The sequence below is a fragment of the Globicephala melas genome, chromosome 10 (assembly GCF_963455315.2).
Source record: "Globicephala melas chromosome 10, mGloMel1.2, whole genome shotgun sequence".
Lineage (NCBI taxonomy): Eukaryota > Metazoa > Chordata > Mammalia > Artiodactyla > Delphinidae > Globicephala > Globicephala melas.
The window spans coordinates 35,810,593-35,831,098 of record NC_083323.1 but is presented as its reverse complement, the minus strand read 5'-3'; the positions used below and the strand labels follow the sequence as shown (position 1 = coordinate 35,831,098).

General features: G+C 37.5%; 1 protein-coding gene and 1 non-coding gene across 4 annotated transcripts in view; both read left to right on the top strand.

Annotated features, from left to right (window-relative positions):
- The window catches only part of TMTC2 (transmembrane O-mannosyltransferase targeting cadherins 2), an 852,682-nt gene that overhangs the window by 292,305 nt on the left and 539,871 nt on the right, over window positions 1–20,506 (top strand). For all 3 annotated transcript variants that reach the window (XR_009565442.1, XM_030856453.2, XM_060305966.1), the window contains one exon: window positions 17,619–17,700. Coding sequence is in view for 2 of the 3 variants with exons in the window: in XM_030856453.2 (XP_030712313.2) it covers window positions 17,619–17,700 (82 nt within the window). In the remaining variant the exon portion in view is untranslated. The remainder of the gene's footprint in view (window positions 1–17,618; window positions 17,701–20,506) is intronic.
- Window positions 8,430–8,534, top strand: LOC115853102 (U6 spliceosomal RNA). The gene has a single exon (XR_004039419.1). It is a non-coding gene; the product is annotated as a U6 spliceosomal RNA (small nuclear RNA).

The window sequence follows — 20,506 nt, the reverse complement described above, 5'->3', positions numbered from 1 at the left end:
CTGTTGAAAGATAGAAATGAAAAAACACAAAATTGAATATATTCCTTTATTTTTTCCTGTTTGGTGACATAGTGTAGCATGATCTTCTGGCTATCTGTTTTGCTCTGATAGCCTTGGAGTGCAATCTCAGTAGAGTGCATAATATAAATCATTCATTTCAGGGGACTTTGTAGAATTTCATGAACAGTGATAGTGATGATAATGAGTATGTGCTCTTCTGACAGGTACAATAAAATACAGATAATCCTTTGGTTTTTGGGTTTTTTTAACTCTTGAGTATCATGTATGGCAGCCAGGAATAATAATATCTTTTATATAAACTATCATAATATCTATAATTTTAGTTGAAGAGTCAGCTTGATACATGAATTTGATTGGGCTGGCGAGCAATATGAAATATTTTCACTGAGAACTGATTAGGTTGAATTTACACTGATGATGACTATAAAAGAAGGAAGCTTTTCTTTTCATGGTTTTGCTATAGTTTTGTTGAACTTCACTTGTGATGTTAGAAAATATTAACACAATCTCACTTATTCAATTTGAAACAAATAGTAAAATAGCTACTGTACTACAAGACATTTAAGAAATCTTTATTTGAAACTCTGAGGAATTTTTCTTTTCATAATGACATCTCAGATATCCAAATATTTGTGAAATGAATGGATTACTATTATTCTTGTAAGCCGCCCAAATCTAAAGCAGTCACTATCCCAGAAAGACTGAATATTTCCTATTGTATAAAATCTTTCTTAAAGGTAGTATGATTTATTTTAAGAGACCCTTGTTTAGGCACTTAACTTAGTCTCCTTATGCTTTTCTAACTTCATTTGATCATTAATCTAGTCAGTCCAGCAACACCAAAAACTGTCTTTTCTACTCTGTTTCTTGCTTATCCTTCAGTACAAAAGCTATTTGCTGAAAATAATGTCTTCTCTGGGTGTTGTCTGTACTTCCTTTTATTTTCCCTCCATTGCCTATCCAGTACTTCTTATTTCATTATTATGTTTTTAGAAACAAAATTAAAAAATATTAATATGATAATCTTTGGCATTTACTTTGAAAAAGAAGTGTGAAGAAGGACAGATCTGAATAAAATGATATTTTGATTAACTCAAGTTTTGCTTCCAGGAAATACCAGGTATCTGAATAGTGAAGAATCAGCTATAATTCTTCTACTTTCTTATTGTTCTAAGATTGGTAACAGCTTAAGCCACACTAACTAGTTAACATGAGCTTGCCAAATCATGTCAAGATTTCAAAATGAAAATGGACCTTTTGGAAAGTACATATTTCTGAATAAGGGGAAATATATTCTTAAACTGTCGCCAGTATTTATATGGGTTTTCCAGTTTGATCAGAAGTGGTCGTAAGTACTTTTCACTGTAACTTCAGTTTCGAGTATTTTCCCTGTTTTCGCTTTTCTTCAAATTCTCTGAACTCAAAGGCAATTTTTGCCTGTGATATTCTAAGACATTCAAGAACAAGAGATAATTTGGTTGTTAGCAAAGTATTTGGGATCACAAAGTTCTTAATGTAGGTGTGTTACAAGAATGCTGCTTAAAATACATGAAAAATAGTCATCTACTTCCATGAGCCACCTTTGAGTAAATGGATTTAGGTATAAGAGGTCTAGTTAGGAGGAGAACTTTTTCTTTGAGTGCCAACAGTGTGTTGCTGTGCTATGCTTTTAAAAATGTATTTTACTTTGTTTAATCCTTTTAAGATATTGCATGAGAGCTACTGCTGTTCCTGTTGCACAGTCATCATGACAGTTTACATTTGTTGAGCACTTATTATATACCATGCGCTGTTGTAAAAGCTTGACATGTACTGTCTCAGTTATAAACCTTATCAGGAGGTATCATCTTTTCTCTATAAGGTGCTGAATTTCTGGAGACATTAAACAATTTGTCCAAGTAGCCCGGCTATTTTAGGGATCGTTCTTGAGGAGATGATCAAACTCAAGCCTACCTGATTCCTAAGCCCGCAATCTTTCCTCTATGCTGTTGCTTCTCTTTTTATAACATATCTATGCTTATTGAAAAATTAATACCACTTTAAATGATTTAGTAATTTAATAGCTTATATTTTCCCCCAAGTCTTCAAAGTGCCATGTTCGTGTTTTTCATGGCATGGGACCATATACCCCAACGTGCACATGTATTCATTCCATTTTTAGAAGTTGAATAGGTCAATATGTTTCTTCCAAAGGCTGCTTTGTATTTATAGCAGTCATGCAAGGAGTGTTCCACCACCCTCCTATAGACTTCCGCATGGCTTTTAAAGATGCTCTTGTGATTGGGAGTGTCAATTCAGCCCTTCTTGAATCTCACAGATAAACCTGTCGACTCAGGTGTCAATTACACAGCAGACTGTGACGAGGACAATTTGGGAAGTTGATGTCTAATGAGTTCTATGCAGCCTTCATGGCACATTTTTCCTACCAAGGTCAAGAGGGTCTGAGATCTTGACAGTGATAATTTAGCCCTGAGCTGAACCACTATTAAATTTTCTGTCTAGAGGCAAAGAAGTTCAGACTTTGTATTTTCCATCTCCATGTCACCTCTGTACTCGATTTTTTCCTGTTAGTGACCCACATCTTCTTGTGACATTATGCATTTTCTCTTACAGTAAGAAAGAGAAAGAGAGAATCTTATTCTGTGATAATGCCAAAACCCAAGTGTGTGTGCTTCTTACTTGCACACTATTCTGCTAGGACTTGGGAAAGATCCAGTTCGGCGATATGCTTGTCATATGTATTTATACATACAAACTTGTTCTGCTGGTAATGTGCCAGCCTCTGACCATTTGCTCTGTGTGTGTGTGTGTGTGTGTGTGTGTGTGTGTGTGTGTGTATTTTTCCCATTTTTGCCTAGATTAAAGTTTCCTGTAATTGTATATGTACTACCTCTGGTCACTTCACACTCTAGAAATTAAAGTGAATGAGCATTGCATACTATACAATGCTGTTTTCAATAGATCTTTCTTTCTTTGTAAGTCACAGATAATTATTATTCACAGAAGGTGGCTCAAAAATCATTAGACTGACAAAAAGTAGAAATTTGGTAACTGGAGTTGTTAAATAACCTTATTTTCTCAAATAGGTGTGTTTTGAGTTGGTTGATATCAAATGAACCTTTGTAAGCTACAGGGCCTTTTAATGTTGTTAAAACAAGGAACATTTTCTCCATTAGACTGACTTTCTAAACAATATTCTTAATTTGGATCTTGTAAAGAGAACTTGTAAGTCACCAGCACTTGGACTTAGCAGGTAGTCTGTTGTCTTGATGCTTGGCCAACTTTTCCTCCATCTGTGAGCCAGCTGAAGTATGCCACCTCTTTTATGAGACCTCCCCGAACTCACTCAGGCACAATAGATGCCTTGGTCTCTGTTTTCTCCTTATGTAGGATGCATATGTCTAACGAGAGCCCTTTCGAGTATGATCTTGCGATTGGTAAACGCCCACTTCCAGAGTTATCATATTATTCAGTCGAAAGAGCAGGAGTCCTTTCATTATCCAGTGCCTGACACAATGCTAGGCATATAGTAGATACCCTCTGAATACGTGATGAGGGATGGATGGGTGGGTGCATGAATGTATGGGTGGACCTACTCCATAAAGCTCATCTTTAAACAACGTAATGATTCCTGGTAGTAAACTTCTGAACCAAGTCGATAATGCAGTACCACAAACTGTGAAGCCGGATTGTCTCTGTTTGAACCCCAGCTCTGCCAAATCAAGCTTCTGTGCCTTGGGCAAGGTACTTAACCCCTCTGTCCCTCAGTTTCTTATTCTGTAAAATGGATAATAATAATATCTCAGGTGTAATATGAAGATTTAATGTGACGATACAGAGAAAGCTCTTGGAACAGCGCCTGGCACATAGTAAGCTGCTCTTATGATGTTTCTGTTCTTATCATATAACCTGTAAAGACAAAGTAAAATTGCAATGTGCTAGGACAACAGACACCCAGAAAAATCTGTTTTGGGGAAGCAGAGATGAATGGAAATTTCATTACTCTTGACAAAGATCACATGGTCTTGTGCTGTGAAAGGATGTCTTTGTTCATGCCTTCTTTGTTAGGAGTGGGGCAGGGATAGAAAGCTGAGATCTCACCGATGCTGCTGATGGAGCCTCCTGGTTTCATCTTCTGGGACATCTCAACGTCATAAAGCCATTGTTGGGCTCGTCTGATTTAGGTGAATACTTGTGAGAGGGAAACAAGAATTAGGGTAACTATAGAATATTTGTTCAAACCAGGAAGGGGGTGCTGTTATTTTTCCACTGGAACAGTGGACACAGACAGAATAGTTTCAGGCAAACCAGAATTACTTCCAAGAATTACTTCCAAAACCAGAAGCACAGTATACACAATCAATATGTATGTGGTCTAATTGGCGTAAGAACCTTTCTAGGACATTCTGCCTTTGATAGGCATCTTTACCTTGAAAGTCCTTTCAGAAGAAGATAAATGGATCATTTATTCCAACTCCATTTAGTTTCATTTGTTAGTACGTTAAACTACACTTGATTTTAGGTCTCGGCTACTATCCCCAATCTCAGTGTCGGCTGGCTGGATCTGGGGGAAGGCCAATTCCTTTTCTCTGTCATGGATTGGAAGGCAACGGAGGCAAAGGAGTATGACATGAATTAAGAGCTTGACTCTCCTTTAATCTGAATTTTTAACCAATGATGACTTCCCTGAGTTGAATTCCATTTTTTAGACAGAGAATCGTAACCAGTAGAGTTCAGTTAACCCAGGTCCTTTGATTGGCAAAGGAGAAAAATGAAACCTATCCAAATTAGGGGTTTTCTGTGGTGGTTCACCTTCTTGGTATCAGAAACAGATTAGAACTCAGGTTTCTGTGACTGAATCCAGTGCTTTATTCAGCACCCTGGTTCAATCACCAAAGAATTTTGCGTCTAAATAAATTAAATAACCCTCTATGTCCTTTACTGCTGAAGATTTCTACAAAAAAAAAAAGTATAAAATTAGGGAATTATTTACATCTGGCTTTATCCTCTTGCGAGAGCATTTGGATTTGAGAGCCAGTGGCACCCTGCCAGTGACAAATGGAGGCACAGAGATTGCCTTCCCGTCATCCGCTACCTTTTATGGTGTCGAGGGATTGCTTGCTCTCCTTTGTGACCCAGCTGCAGAGCAGCTGTTGCTGGGGCTCCTGCTTTTCCACTCTCACAGCGCAGCTTTCCTGACTATCCCCATGGGGTTTAAACTTCTGCAGCACGAGTGTCAGCCCTGAGCTCTGTGAGCCAAGGCCAGCTCTGTGGGGACCAATCAGCATAGCCGCTTTCCAGGCTGTTGCTAAGCAGTTTGGGCTGGAGTGATCCAGCAAATTCTCATGACAAGCAAGAAGCACCCATTTGCACAAACAGCGCAAGAAAATGGTTGGCGCTGTTGCTAATAGCTAAGATTCAGGGGCTTTCCAATGGCACTAATTCCCTAAATGGTGATCACGTGGACCACTTTATCCATCTAAAGTTTCCTGTTGGAAACTATTTTCTACGAACTTGTGGTGCCGTCTTATGGACCACAGAAGGCTGATAAAAATTGTGGCTTCTTTTTTTCCCCTTGTATAGAGGAGGTGTTGACAACAGTGCCAGGGATGACATTCTGGGTATCACTCGGGCCTCATGATGTAATCACATCTACCCACTGAAACCTACGCCCTCATTAAGGCAACAGGACTTCCCAATGAGAGCATGCGTTTATGAAGTGTGTTTTGAGTATTTGCTTTTACAAGATATTTAACGTTTTCATGCATTTATGACCACCTACTATGCATCTGGCCCTTAGCGAAGTGTTGACTAAACAATTCCCCTAAAATGGTTTACAATTAGAAGAGATTACAAGTGGTAATTAGAGTACATATGGTAAGTGTCACAACAAAAGCAGGAATCAAGCGCTGTTAGGGCATCCAGGAGGAAAAGACACAGTTTAAAGAATTCTGGACTGGTTTAAATTTGGCCATGACCAAATTGGAAAGTTACCTAAGAACTCTAGAAATGGAATTTTGAGGTTTTCTCTTCTAATTTTCAATTAAACTAAGAGGGAAAAAAAAGCCCTACACATTAATTTTTATGCCCAGTTGTGATTTATGTTTTGACTTTCTGTTTTCTTTTTCAAAACACTCAATATGTCTCATTCCCTTCTGCTGACATGGTCACTTTCCCTCCCCTTCAGAGCCAGACTATTGACTGAGGGTATCCATTTCCTCGCTCCACTCCCCAAATTCCCCCCCACTCCTTCAGGCTTTAAGACCTATTATGCCATAGAAATACACCTTACTGAACTTACCAGTGATCTCTGTGTCATTAAATCCACTGGATATTTTCAACAATTGACATAATTGACTACTTCTATCTTCTTGAAATACTGTTTTACCTTACCTCAGGCCTCTTGAGTCAGCCTAACAGACCACATCTTTGACAGCTCAGATGTCTCAAAGGTACCTCAATCTCTACAGTTCTCAGAATTGAGCTCATGATCTTCCCCCCTTAATCTGGTCTTTCTTTTTCTATTATTTACCAGCTTTGTCTCAGTTTCAGAATCAGAAACCTAGGGGTCATCTTTGTGACCTCTAGCTCACACCCCATCCCTCTCTTATCGATACATCATGTAATCCTATCTGTATCACCTAAATATCCCTCCTGTCAGTCCACTAAGCTTCATCTCCATTATCAGCCCCATCACTCTCTTTTAAAAGCCTGGATTAATCTGCCCGCATCCCTTCCAGTTCCCATTACAACCGTTATCCACACAACCCTCAGAGCGATATTGACAAAACAGATAAGGACAAATTCCTTCACGTAATCTATCCGACCTTTTCACATGGCCTACCTCTACTCCTTCTCTCTGTCTCCCTCATCCTGGGCTCATGCAGTGTTTTTGCTACAGAGGTTTTACCCTTGCTGTGTCTCTACTTCAGATACTTTTGTCTACCCTGCAACTAGATCATACAACTAGTTAATCATACACAGCTCTCAGATTGTTAGAGCAAGCAGGAGTTCTTTTGGAAACCTTTCCTGAATACTTCAACTAGTTCTAAGTGAAATGTACAGCCCTTATTTGTGTTGTACTCCTAACAGCTACAGTTTTGGACTCTTCATGAGGGCAAGGGTTATGTCCTTATTCACCATTTTCATACTAGTGCTTAACACAGTTCCCAATAAATATTTGTTGGGTTAAGGAAATCAACGAATAAATTTAATGAACTGCTGAAAGTTCATTGTTTTAATTACAAACAGATATTTTTCTATTTGTGAGTCAAAGATAAATTTTGTGTATTATTCTGAAGTCTAAAAATAGCTGATTTTGATATTTAAAAATGATTTACATAATTTTAAAGTAAATTTTAGGATACATTTATCTGCAATTTAATTACACATTTGATCCAAACAAAATTTCTACTTACTTCACCGCAACTTCCTTAGACATTTTAATAAAATATCTGAATTCCCTTCTCATAAATTGATATTATGGATGGAGAAGAGTTGTGGTAAGATGTTGTCTTTAACTTGACTTTGACTTTAGTACAGCAATGCAATGTAACAGCCTAAGCAATTTGCCCAGATGGAGCTTAAGATGTGGTTGTAGCCTATCAAATTAATTACCTTCCACTGAAATGTTATTACAGTGTGTGTGGATGACCTCTTTAAGCTTGAAGGGAAAATATACAAGTGAACAGATGTAGAAAGGAAGTAAAAACTTGTTATCTAACAAGAAATCTGAATAAGTTAAATACCTTCAGTTATATAATGTTTCAGAAATTAGCTATTTGTATTTATACCTTAAAATCTAACTTTTAACTCCTAATGTCAAAGCTGTATAGAAAGCAACATAGAATTTAATTTTTATTAATCAAATGTTTTAAATATTTATGGAAAGCAAGCTACTTATTTTAAATAGTTATTTAAAATCTTTTTTCTTCTTTTATTGAAAACATGATTGAAATAGAAGAGTTTTTTGTTTTTGCCCATTTTTTGCTTTCCTCTTGGCATTCTTCCAAGTTTTCTTTTACTTCCTTCTCAGGGAAGGTACTAGATATCTGGTGTTCTTGCCAAGCCTTGGTCTGTGACCTCCTTTCTGGCCAGTCTTTCTAAATTAGTCCTCCATACTCTCCTGCCCGAGCATTTCAATCAAACAGAACATACCCAATCCATCAGTCACCTATCCGCGAGATATTCCGAACCTAACCACATCTCACTGTTTCCACTTCTTTCACCCTAGTCTTAGCCATGGAGTATTAATAACCTCCTACGTGGTCTCCCTGTTTTCTGTGCCCCCTACAGTCAGTTTTCCAGCCAAGATCTCCAGTATTTTTGTAAGAATATGTGAGATCACGTTGTACCTCTATTTAAAATCCTCTGTCGTGTTCCTTCCTAGTCAAAAGAAATTGCAGGGCTTGCCTCAGCAGCATGTACACTAGAACTGAAATGACACAGAGAGGATTAGCATGGGCCCCACGCAAGGATGACACACATTGATGAAGTAAGTGTTCCATATATTGTGCAGTTCCCAGAGGCTGTTTGATGCTTTGCTGGTTAACACCAAGGAAATGATATGAGTCAAAGCAACATGTGGCATCCGATGTTGAAACTGTGATTTTTTTTACTACCGAAAAAGAAAAATTAATTCCAAACTCCTCACAGGGCCTACTTTGCTCTACAAAGTCTGGTCGCTCCTGTCTCTCACACTCATTTCCTGTGATTCTTTGCGGCATTTACTGCCCTGCCGCCATATTGGTTTTCTTGTTAGTCCCTAAAATTCCAGACATGCCAGATCTTTGCATGGTTCACTCACTCCCTTTACTTAGGTCACTTCTCCAGTGTTACCAGAGGCCTTTCTTGACCACTTTATCAGACACCATCCCACCCCAGTGTGTGTTGCTCTCTTCCCTTAGCCTGTGTTTTTTGTTGTTTTTTTTTTGTACCAACTACTTGAGACAGACAGTGTCACCTGCTCGTATGTGAACTATCATTTCACCACCAGAATGTGAACTGCGAAAGGCCAGGAACTTCGTCTTGATTACCAGGATCTGGAATACAGCCTGTTACATAGCAGGAGCTTAATCCATTTCTGTGGAGTGCAAGTCACATCTCTGAAGCATTCTCTTTCCCTTTTCAGTGGACTAAGTTGTTCTGTGTTCTCAGGACACTTAGTTTGACACTAAGTAACACAGCACTATTTTTTAACAGTCTAATCTAGAAGTGTACTTCCCTCCCTGTCAGTCTTGAAATACCAAAGGACCAACCCTCTCATTTACCTTTGAAATCCTACAGTAAAATAAGCCAGTGATACAGGTAGTGCTAGCCTCCTTTTTAAAATATTCTTTTTGTTTTTTAAATGCAATTAGGACATAAACAGAAACTTACAACCTGCTTATTTCATTTAGCAACAGATCATGGAAATCTCTTGTAGTTTCAATCATTTCTACAAAATCATTTTAGTAGATACATAATATTTCATTGAAATGACATTTGGTTAACCAAGTCTATGCTGATAGACACTGAATTTGTATAAACAATACTGCAGTGAAAATAAATAGCTACCTCTCGGTATTTACAGATATTTCCTTAGGACAAATGCCTAGAGATTGAACTGTTTGGCCAAGATATACCTATGACTTAAGAGCTTTGATGAATATCAAATTGCTCCCAGGAAGATCTTATTATCTTTTACTATATTTTAGCTATGTGTTAGCTGAGTGCTGGTTTTTATGAACCCTCAGGAATACTGAGTTCTATAATATTGGGGCAACTTCACTGATAGATGATTCAGCACATCTCAATGTATTAATTTACATTTTAGGTAAACTGAATATTGAGTAAGTTTAATACGTTTTTACAGGGATATCGAACATTATTTTTTGTATTTGCAAACTGCTTATTTGTGCCTATTGCTCATGTAACATGTCTGACATTCGAGCCAGAGCCCCAGCTGCACACAGATGATCCACTTTAACTTCTTTGAGGGAAATTCAGTCTACTGCAGTCTTTCATCCCACTTGGTCTGCCATTTCATTTCAGCCAGTGTTGTGGCCTCCTCCCCTTCCCAAAGTTCACCTAAATCTGGGAGGCTTAATGGTGTTCAAAAAGCTGGGAAGGAGGCTGCCCTGGGCAGCTCGGTCTGAGAAGATTTCTTCACCTTGAAGTCTGATGGCTCTGCAGTAGGACCCAGGACGGATTTCAGAGAAGCTTTGCTCAGGTTGGGAGTTGCGGTTCTGGGGTCCAGCCTTGCTCTAGGTGTACCCCAGAGCCATGCCTCCCTGCCGGGTTCTGGATGCAGCCCCTGGACACTGAGAGGGCACTCCCTGTCACCACTAGCTGCCCTCAATGTCATTTGACATGCCTTTTCCGTGAGCTTAGGTTTATGACAGTATACTCCAGGTATCTTTCAGGCAGCTTCTGCTTTGGGACATTTAGGAAAAGAGATCAGGAAAAGGCCTGACATTTATAGAAAGCGAAACTTGAGGGACATTTCAGGGAGGAGAAACACAAACTATTATCAGTAAGCTACTTAGCCACATTCATTTTTGTTTATGGTAGCCTTATTCTGTTATATTTCAAAGCTTTCCAGAAGAAATGCTATTCTGTCCCTAAAAAACAGAATGTCATGGTCAAGTTTTAGGCCCCTGATAATTTGATGGGAAACATTTTAGTAGTATGGAGATAAAGTATTTCATCATGAGAGTTACCACTGCCCCTGTCCCTTCACTTTGCCTCTAAGGTTATCTCTGGCTGATTATATATAATGACTTGGAGGGACTTTAGAACTAAATGGTTTGATGTAAATCATCTTGATTAGTAAGAATTAGTTCAACTGTTAGATTTTTTTTAATGATATTTTTCTTGTGATGAGGAAAACCTTTTTTATCCTGAAGACACTTTGCTTACAAACACTGTGATGTTAAGACAGACCATGAAACAGCACTTCTTCTATTTGTAAATGGTGGCCTTCACAAATTAATTTTTCAAGGCTATTAGATTGCTTTTCCTTTTGTACTCATTAAACTATAATGCAGCTGTAAACAACACATTTACCAAACTACATATAAGCTTTGGACCCATTTCATTGGCTGCTTCCCTTTCTGATTTCTTATCTGTGTAGATACATTCTTGAATGTGAAATGAAGATGTGATTTTCATTGGTTGTGAAAAATGACTGACATTCACCGTTGTCAGACTTTCCCCCAAAGTAGACACTAAATGTATGGGAGTGACTGCTGGATACACAATTGCAGAAGGAGACTCTTTACACTAAACTTACAGCAGCCTCTAAATATGAGTAGGGCCACCTGAGGGAAATCCTCTGGTTTGTTCTTTATATTATTCTAACTGGTGTTCCCACCAATGCTGAAGACACAGGTGGTCCCTTATTAGGATATAAATATTTGGTTGAGAATCAGGCTACTTCTGAGGAACACTTTTTATAGTTTTATAGACCTTGGTTCATGTGACAGTTTCCAGAAGTAAAGTGTAGAAATCACTGCTTTATTCATAGCTCTGTAGTTTACTGAAAACATGTTACCATGTGAACTAAATAGCTAAGGAGTAACTATATGCTATTAAATTGTATACAAGAAAACAGTGGTAGCCTGTTCATTTGTTGACTGGTAATTATATTTATAGAACACTTGGATGGCTATAGATGAAAAAGTAAAGTCTTATGGGAGTAATCTAGTTTAGAGGACAAGATTAATACACTAATTATATTATATATTTATAATGCAATGCAAAGTCTTGAAGTTTTTAGGTTATTCAATAAAATAGCAGTTCTGAGCTGTGGCATGGAAACACACTGTGTGTAGGGTGGTAGATATAATGAGTGATTTGTTACCAAAAATAAGTATAAAATTTGGTATATGGTTAACTTTTAAAAATAAGACAATTCAAGCTGAAGCCATTAATAGTATAACATTTTCTCATGTTTAATATTCCCGAGTGCTTCCTTAAGTAGGAGCTCCAGGTTTGGGGTGTGTGTGTGTGTGTGTGTGTGTGTGTGTGTGTGTGTGTGTGTAAATATATAAGTATCTATTTTTATATTTCTTCACTTTGTAGTTGGAAAAAACGTTGATCAGCCCTCAGAAGAGAAACTGTTTGCCTTGTATACCCGCTCAGGTGGGCACCTCTTTCTGAACAGGGACAGTAGCATCCAGTTTAATTAGAAAACAAAATAAATGTGCTGAAAACTAATCTTATGCTGCAGAACAGGCTATCTGAACTTTACTGAATATTTATCTTACATGTGTATGTTTTATTGCTGCCAGTCGGAAGAGGACCTGACCAAGCCTAGTCCTGATTGAGGATGCTTTTTTTCATGAGTTTTAACGATATTAATCTTGGATCTGTTTTTAATATTCAGTAGAGTGCTACAAATATTATACGAATATAAGGATAAATATATTGATAATCTCAAATCCCTAACCCCCTTGTTACTCATGCAGCCCTTGCCAGGAATATGTCTCTGCACTGGTTCCATTCAGTTCTCCTCTTTTCTCATCTTTCTAGCTCTTTCCCTTCATCCCATAGTCATCTATGCTGCTTCAGATCCAGCCAGTTAATCCTTCATATCAGCACTAATATGCTAACTGCAGAGAATGTCTAATCTAGAATTGTTCAAAGTTCTGATGGTAAAATTTCTAAAGTATTTGCCAAGTATTCCTGTAGGTCTGTTTGATATTGACTTTCTAATCTTTTCCACCATCAGTTGCTCTTTGCTTCCACATACTGGGTTTTTGCTGTTTTAACTGACTCCTGCGTGAATACACCAAATTGTTATATACAAACTGTAAATACTTTCCGAGAATTACAGTTTGCAAATTTGAAATTCTACTTGCCAACCACCTTAGTTTATAATGAAAGCCCTTGGTCTGGTATTTTAGGGTTCAAGTTGTGTGACTCCAGTGTGATAGTAATGACTCTGAAAAAATAATCATATAAGCACGATTAAAAGAAAAGGGAAATTACTGGGAGGTGGAGCCATCACAGAGGGCTTTATAAAAAAGTGGGATTTCAACCAAGGCTTGAAGCATAAAGTATATATGAATGAATGAAAAGAAAGAATAACATTACAGACCAGAAGAAATAATTAAGGAAGAACATAGGAGCTACAGTTAAGGTAAGGTACATAAGGAAATTGGCCTGATAAGGTACAGGAATTTATCCAAGAAGATTTGAACTAGATTGTGAAATAGTTTGAAAATTAGACTGGTTATTAGTAAATAAAATGAGTGGAAACAGGGTGCTATTAAAATATTTTTGAGCAGTGGCACAACATGAAAACAGTTCTGTTTAAGTATTATTAAGCTGGTAAAATGAAGTTCAGTGAGTCAGGAAATCCGAAATCTATTGTAGCATTCAAGATGTGAGCCGGAGGCTTCCCTGGTGGTGCAGAGGTTAAGAATCCGCCTGCCAATGCAGGGGACACGGGTTCGAGCCCTGGTCCAGGAAGATCCCACACGCTGCGGAGCAACTAAGCCCGTGTGCCACAGCTACTGAGTCTGCACTCTAGAGCCCACGAGCCACAACTACTGAGCCTGTGTGCCACAACTACTGAAGCCTGGGTACCTAGAGCCAGTGCTCCTCAACAAGAGAAGCCGCCGCAATGAGAAGCCCCTGCACTGCAACAGAGTAGCCCCCCTCAGCACAACTAAAGAAGGCCTGCATGCAGCCACGAAGACCCAAAAATAAATAAATAAATTTAGTTTTTAAAAAAAATATTTAAAAAAAAAGATGTGAGCCGGAAGAGCCTTTTATTGGGGGAGGGGGAAGTATTGCGAATGAGAGACATTTTATAGGAAACTCGTGAAATTCAGTTTCTACCATGGCATAAAATTCTGCAAAGGATTTTTGAATTTTGGTAGTTGGGAGCCAGACAGTGGCATTCAAGGTGGAAAGAATAAAATTTTTTTGAGGAGATAGATGGAAGAAAAATCAAAGAATGTCAGAGCTCTCTATGCCAGGTCCGAAGCTAGTTATTTCCCTTTGACTTATGATTTTAGCAACCCCTCAAAATTGGTATTATGTTCATTTTTCCAAATGAAGAAAAAGAGACAGAGTCACACAGCTAAATAAGTAGAGGCAGCAAGATTCAAACACAGGCTAGTCTGGCTCTGGCCCGGTTCTCTCAATGAGAATTGAAGAAATTCATTGTTAGCCCTCAGTGCTCTTATGACTGATCCCCTTGCTTATTGGGTTATTCGTTTGCTATGTGCCTCCTGCAAGTAGCACTTGCAAGTGAGCAGTCTGTGTTGTTCAGTTATATGGTTACATCCCCAGTACTTAGAACAGCGCAAGGCATCCGATACAAGTTTTTTACCCTACGAAAACAAGTGAACACGCAAATAAGTCATAGACCTGGCAGTGGAAACCGAGCCTCTCCACTCACATTTCCCTTATTTGTCACAGCTGACCACAGTCCCTTTTTCTTGGTTTTCTCAACCACCACTTGTGTCCAAACATCCCAACCAATATACAAAATGAATAACAATGCTTGATGTGAGAAGTTCATATAACCAGAGGCTACTCCATAATGCTTGCTTGTAGAAAATGCTGACATAATCTAAAAGACTCCAGGAAAAACCTGCTGAGACATGATGTTTTTCTTCTTCTCCACTTTCTTAACTGCTACCTACCCCTCTATAACAATAATAGTAAAAAGAGTAAACCTGATTAAACATAGTGTGACCTCCTTACCACCCTTCCTAGGACCCAGTGATGTGGGTGTTTGGTTGGCTTATGCATCTGCTTGAATTAATTTTATATAGTGTCCTGAGAATTTTATTTTCCTCATAATTTGGCACTTGACCACGTAGTGGTCAAAGTAGAAAAATGGGTCTTTGCATGATGGTTTGATACTTCCCCCAAAAAAGAATGTTCTGGCCTTTGATGTATTTGTTTTGTATCTAGGAGGTGGTGGGACTTATTGTCTTTAATAACCTGGTTCGTTTGAGTAACCTGAGACTACTGGCCTTGGAGTTGTGATTTTTTTTTTTTTTTTTTTTTTTTTTTTTTGGTGATACGCGGGCCTCTTACTGTTGTGGCCTCTCCGGTTGCGGAGCACAGGCTCCAGACGCGCAGGCTCAGTGGCCATGGCTCACGGGCCCAGCCGCTCCGCGGCATGTGGGATCTTCCCGGACCGGGGCCGAACCCGTGTCCCCTGCATCGGCAGGCGGACTCTCAACCACTGCGCCACCAGGGAAGCCCTGATCTATTTTTTAAAGCTATATACTATTGCTTTGCCAGTGGACTACACATAAGAATTTTACTACGCTGTTTACTGAGACATTGACAGATGAGCCACTTTCTTCTCTTCTGTCCTTAAAACTTAAGTGGAAAAAAGTTCATAGACCCTTTTATATTTTTGCATATAACATTTGTGCAGACTCTTTACCAATGATAGTTTTCATTTTGCATCTTTCTTTTATCATCTTCTGCAAGTTCTTTGTACATTATTTTCCAGTGGTGATTTAAAGGCTAACCATGTGTTTTGAGGCTGTGTATATAATAAAACATATTCTTTGTCATTCAGAACTCTGCATTCTATTGCATACTATATATGTGTATATATATATATATATATATATATACACACACATATATAGAGATGTATATATATATATACATATAAATAATAGTTAACATTTATTATAAACTCAGAATATGCCTATGTACTGTAATAGCTACTTCATGTGTGTCCTTTCAGATAATTCAGTAATCTTATGAAATAGATTTTATTATCCTCATTAAAAAATAATAGACTTTATTTTTAGAGCAGTTTTAGGTTTACAAAAAAGATATTGAGCAGAAGGTACAGAAATGGCATATACTCTCCCACCCTCCTATTACAGCTTCTCTGGTTGTATCAACTTGAGCTCATGTTGTACATGTTACAATTAATAAGCCAATACTGACACATTATTATTAATTAAAGGCCATAGTTTACATAAGGGTTCACTCTTTGTGTTGTATATTCTATGGGTTTTGAAAAATGTATAATGACATGTATCTGCCATTACAGTATCATGCAGAATAGTTTCATTGCCCTAAAAATCCTCTGTTCTCCACCTGCCCTCTTTTCCGTAACAGAGAAAATTATAACTAGGAGTTGAAATTATTCTCCAAGGTTCACATAGCTACATAAGTGTGAGAGCTGCTCGGCCTCCTGGCATCTGTGCTCTTAACTGCATGATCATTTAGAGAATCCTAACTGGGTAAGAGTCTTGCCAATTCTTACTAACTTCATCAACGTGTGAAACGTGTAGCAAGTGTTTTGCCTGTGCTTTCCTTTGAACTTAAAGTGCGGTGAGAAATATCGCAAGAGATGTTTGATTTTTAATTATTGGAAATTTGACAAGCCTTGTGAATTAAAGAGGCGCTATTGACTAGAGTAGCATTAGTAAAATGAAAGAGGGCAACAGAATGAATTTTTTAAAAGAACGAATAGAAAGGAGAAGTCATATGGAGAAATGAGTCAAAGTTGCATGAAATGTAGAATATTAGCTTAACCATACACCTCTATCTTTGGAAGAATTATCTCCTTAAAAGTGATTTAAAAAATATATGTGAAGGGGAAAGAAAAACATCACCTGAAGTTTATGTGGTAGATAGCGTTTAAATTAGAAGGAAGAGACAGATAAGATTGTTTCTCTTTACTCTAGACCCACAGCTTCTGAATACCACCCTGTGCCTTGCTTCCACCCAGTTAACATACATCTTCATTTTAACCTTGCAGGACAAGACAGAACTGTTTTAGGAAAGGTCTTCTTTGGGTTGTTCTCCTACCTTGAGTCACCCCTTTTTGTTACTCTGGAGTCAATTTTGGTGCAGAAGCTATAGCACAGCAAAGAATGTCTAGTTTTAGAATCTGCCTGGATTATGATATTATTTCATGAAAAATCAGTTTATTGCATGTAAGCCTTTGCCCCTACTTTTTGCTTATTTTTTTTCTGAGAATTACGGTAACGTTTACTTAAAACTGTAGCTAGGGAGAAGATCTAGCTTTAGATTAAATCCTGATTTAGCAGTATTGTAGTCCTGAATGACAGCAGCAAGGATAAGCAGTAGTTGCTTGAGAGTCAACAAACTGTGACTTAGTTTCTTCCTATATAAAGTGAACATTAAAAAAAAATAAAGAAATAAGTGAACATTAAGACAAAACCATCTCAAAGCTAAAATAGTCATCATTCCTTATAAGGAAGAATAAATGAATGAATGAAGAGAAACAGATCAAAGGGAGAAAATAAAATAGAAAATGAAAATATGTTTCCCACCATTCCTGAAAACTCTCTTATCCTTTTGGTTTCCGTGAAACCATTTTTTCCCTTTTTTCTCTTGCTCTCCTGGTCTCTTCTCTTTGACGTCTTTAATGAACTCACTCTCACTGTCTCTTCTAATCTTGATGTTTCCCAGGATTCTGACCTCAGTCTTCTCTCTCAACATATTCTCTTTGATCATCCTCGTTTAGATAAAAACAAAACACTGTTTTTTGATGATGATTACTAAGTAGACATTAGTCTACTTCCTTTGGGCCCAGGAGGTGAAGAATCCCTCATGATCCGCTGCTGAATCATCCATTTTCTCTGTTTTTCAAGGGTCGTAAGAGTGAGGCTGAAAAATTCTTCTTGAAGGCTATTGAGCTGGACCCCACCAAAGGAAACTGTTACATGCATTATGGTGAGTGGTTGATAGTTTTTTTTCCCATGTCCCCCACGTTTACAATGAATGTTGATACGAGATTTAGGTTGTGCTGGCAAAGAACATTTTGAGAGGACATTGACTTTGCTGTTGTAGATGTAGTCTCATGCTATAGTCTTGCCTTCTTGTTCAAAGCAGTCACGTTAACAAGGGCTATGCCTTATGGTTACTTTTAGTAATTTTCATAGGACTTCAGTGGGGCAAGGTATTTTCACAGTTGTGGGGTTTTTTTGGGTTTTTTTTCAAGTTCAGTTTGGAGTTTAAATGAGGTCTCGTCAGAAAATCATCTTGCTCCTTGCCTGATGCGTGGTATATAATTAAAATATTAGCTCTCTTTTCATTCTAAATGTTAATGTATTGCTCACTGAATGTATCATTTTGAAGTTTTAGAGGCTTACATTTTGGCCTCAGGGTCTTGCTTTCTGGAAGATATGGAGTTACCCCAGCCTGTTCTCTAGATTCCTGAGATTGGGGTCGAGGATAAAAACTGTAAAGGCTGTAAAGGATGTGTCTCTCACTTGGTTTATCTTAATCAGTCTGGAATGAAGTTACGTAACAACTCTGTCACACTCCATGCTGTCATTAGTAGTGAGTCATGTGTTCAGTGAGGCGAAGTATATAGCTGGTTTGGTGTCGGGTAAGATGTGCTGATTCCTACCATATTTTCATTTGAACTGGCTTTCAAGGAGCCTAAAAGCATTTACTTTTGCTGATCCCTTGGAAAATAAAAACAAATTTTTGACCACTGTTGTCTTCGATGTGTTTGTTTTATCAAGTAGTAAACTCAAAGATGGATGAAAATGAAAAATCTTGGGAAAATTAAGCTAATATGCTTGTATAATATTAAATTTCTTCTTCCATTTCCCAACTGGTAAAAATAGATCAGTGACAGGCTATGAGTGTGGAAAATGGAAATAAAAAAATGGAGGATACACTTAACCAACCACCGGTCCATTTGTTTATATTGTGTGTATATGTTTATAAACCTAGGGTTGTGATACTTTATCTTTCCAGCATAACACAGCATGTAATTTCACACAACTTATTGCATCACCGCTCCTGATTTTGTTTCACAATGCAGTTTTATTACCATGTTAAAATAGTAGTCAACTAATTTAAGTTTGCTGCAGAATTTAGTTTACTTCTTCAGGTTTTCTTATATGAAATATTTTAAATGAGGATTTTCTCATGCATATTATTTTGGGTGCCCCTACTGAGCTGAAGTAATTCCCTGATTATTTTCTATGAGTGCTAAAGGACCTCTTGTCATTTTATGAAATAGGATTTTTTTTATCCTGTCTTGCTGCTTGCATTTTCTGTACCTCAAACTAATCCTACCTACTGCATCTTCTAAGCTTGTTTCCCATAATTTTATTATACGCTTTAGATTTTTCACATTCAATTCCTTTAAACTTCATCATTGCTTCATCTGAAATGCCACTGAAAAAAGTCACTATTTATTAATTTTAAGAGTTAGCCCCCTTATTTATTATTCTGACTTGTCTATCTTTACCCACTTCTATCTTTTTATTTATTATTGTTTTTTATATTACAGTATTCTCCTAAAAATAATTTTTTTTCCAGTGGTAGTAATAGGGAATATTACTCCAATGAGAAATTTTGGGATTTAGTTTTAACAGAAAGTGAAACAAATTCTTTATTTTGTATGTTATTTGGAAAACAGTGATAGATGTTCTGTAGATGCACGTGTAAAACTGATTCTTCTTAGTACTCGGGGTTATTTTAATTTTTTGGCATATACCTATTATTAGAAGTACATTTATTTTCCAAGGGAGGAATGAGTTCATAATTCAATATATTTTTATGAAATAGTTTCAATATTTTTTCCCCACTCTGGAATAGGAAATGGAAAGGACTGAAGATGAGGCATCAAAAAGTAGTAGTTAAGGCAAAATAACCTACAAATAGACAGGAAGCCCATAGCTGAGGGCCTCATATTCCTACCTCACTGTCCTCAGGTTATTTAAAAATGTACATTTAAAGGAATATTAATGATTTTTATTTGGAAAAAGTCTGCTTCAAATGACTAAAATTTAGAACTGAAAAGTTCTTTTAAAATTATCTAATATAACCCCTGTTGTACAAATAAGTAGATTGAAACCAGGAGAGATGAAGTTGATTTGCCCAAGTTAGCTGTAAGTAACTAAATTTTGGGTCCCTTGATAACCATCATTGCTTTTTCTTCTGTAATATATATTCCATTTCTTTCACAACATTGTAGATAGACAGACAAGTAGGTAGATAGGTGGCTGGGTAGGTAGATAGATATTTTTGATTAGTCAGCCCTTCTGTGTAGTTTTAGAATGTCAAATTCATATAAATCATGACTTAGCTTAAAATTCTTAAGGAAGGGTTTTTATTAATTTTAATATGTATAAGATGCAAAGCACTGTTCTCTTTTCAGAAAGTGAGTCTGTGCTATGTAGGCAATAAATAGGATGATGTCATTTTTAGAAGATGATGTGGTGGGCAGTAGGGTACTTCTTGAAACCAAATAGTCAGGTTAAGCATCTTTGAGGAGGTGATATATGAAATCTTAGCTTATGCCAACTCTTTGAAGAGCCAGATAAGAGCATTTAAGACAAAAGAAACAGAAAGTTCAAAGGTCGCAGGCAAGAACAAGCTTGTGTTCACAGCAAAGAAAGAGGCTAATGTGACTGGAGCATATTAAACCTGATGGGAAAGTGGGAGGAGACGAGCTTGGAGAAGAGGCAGGGCTAGAGCCCAGGGGCCTTTGTAACCAAGCTAAGAAGTTTGCATTTTA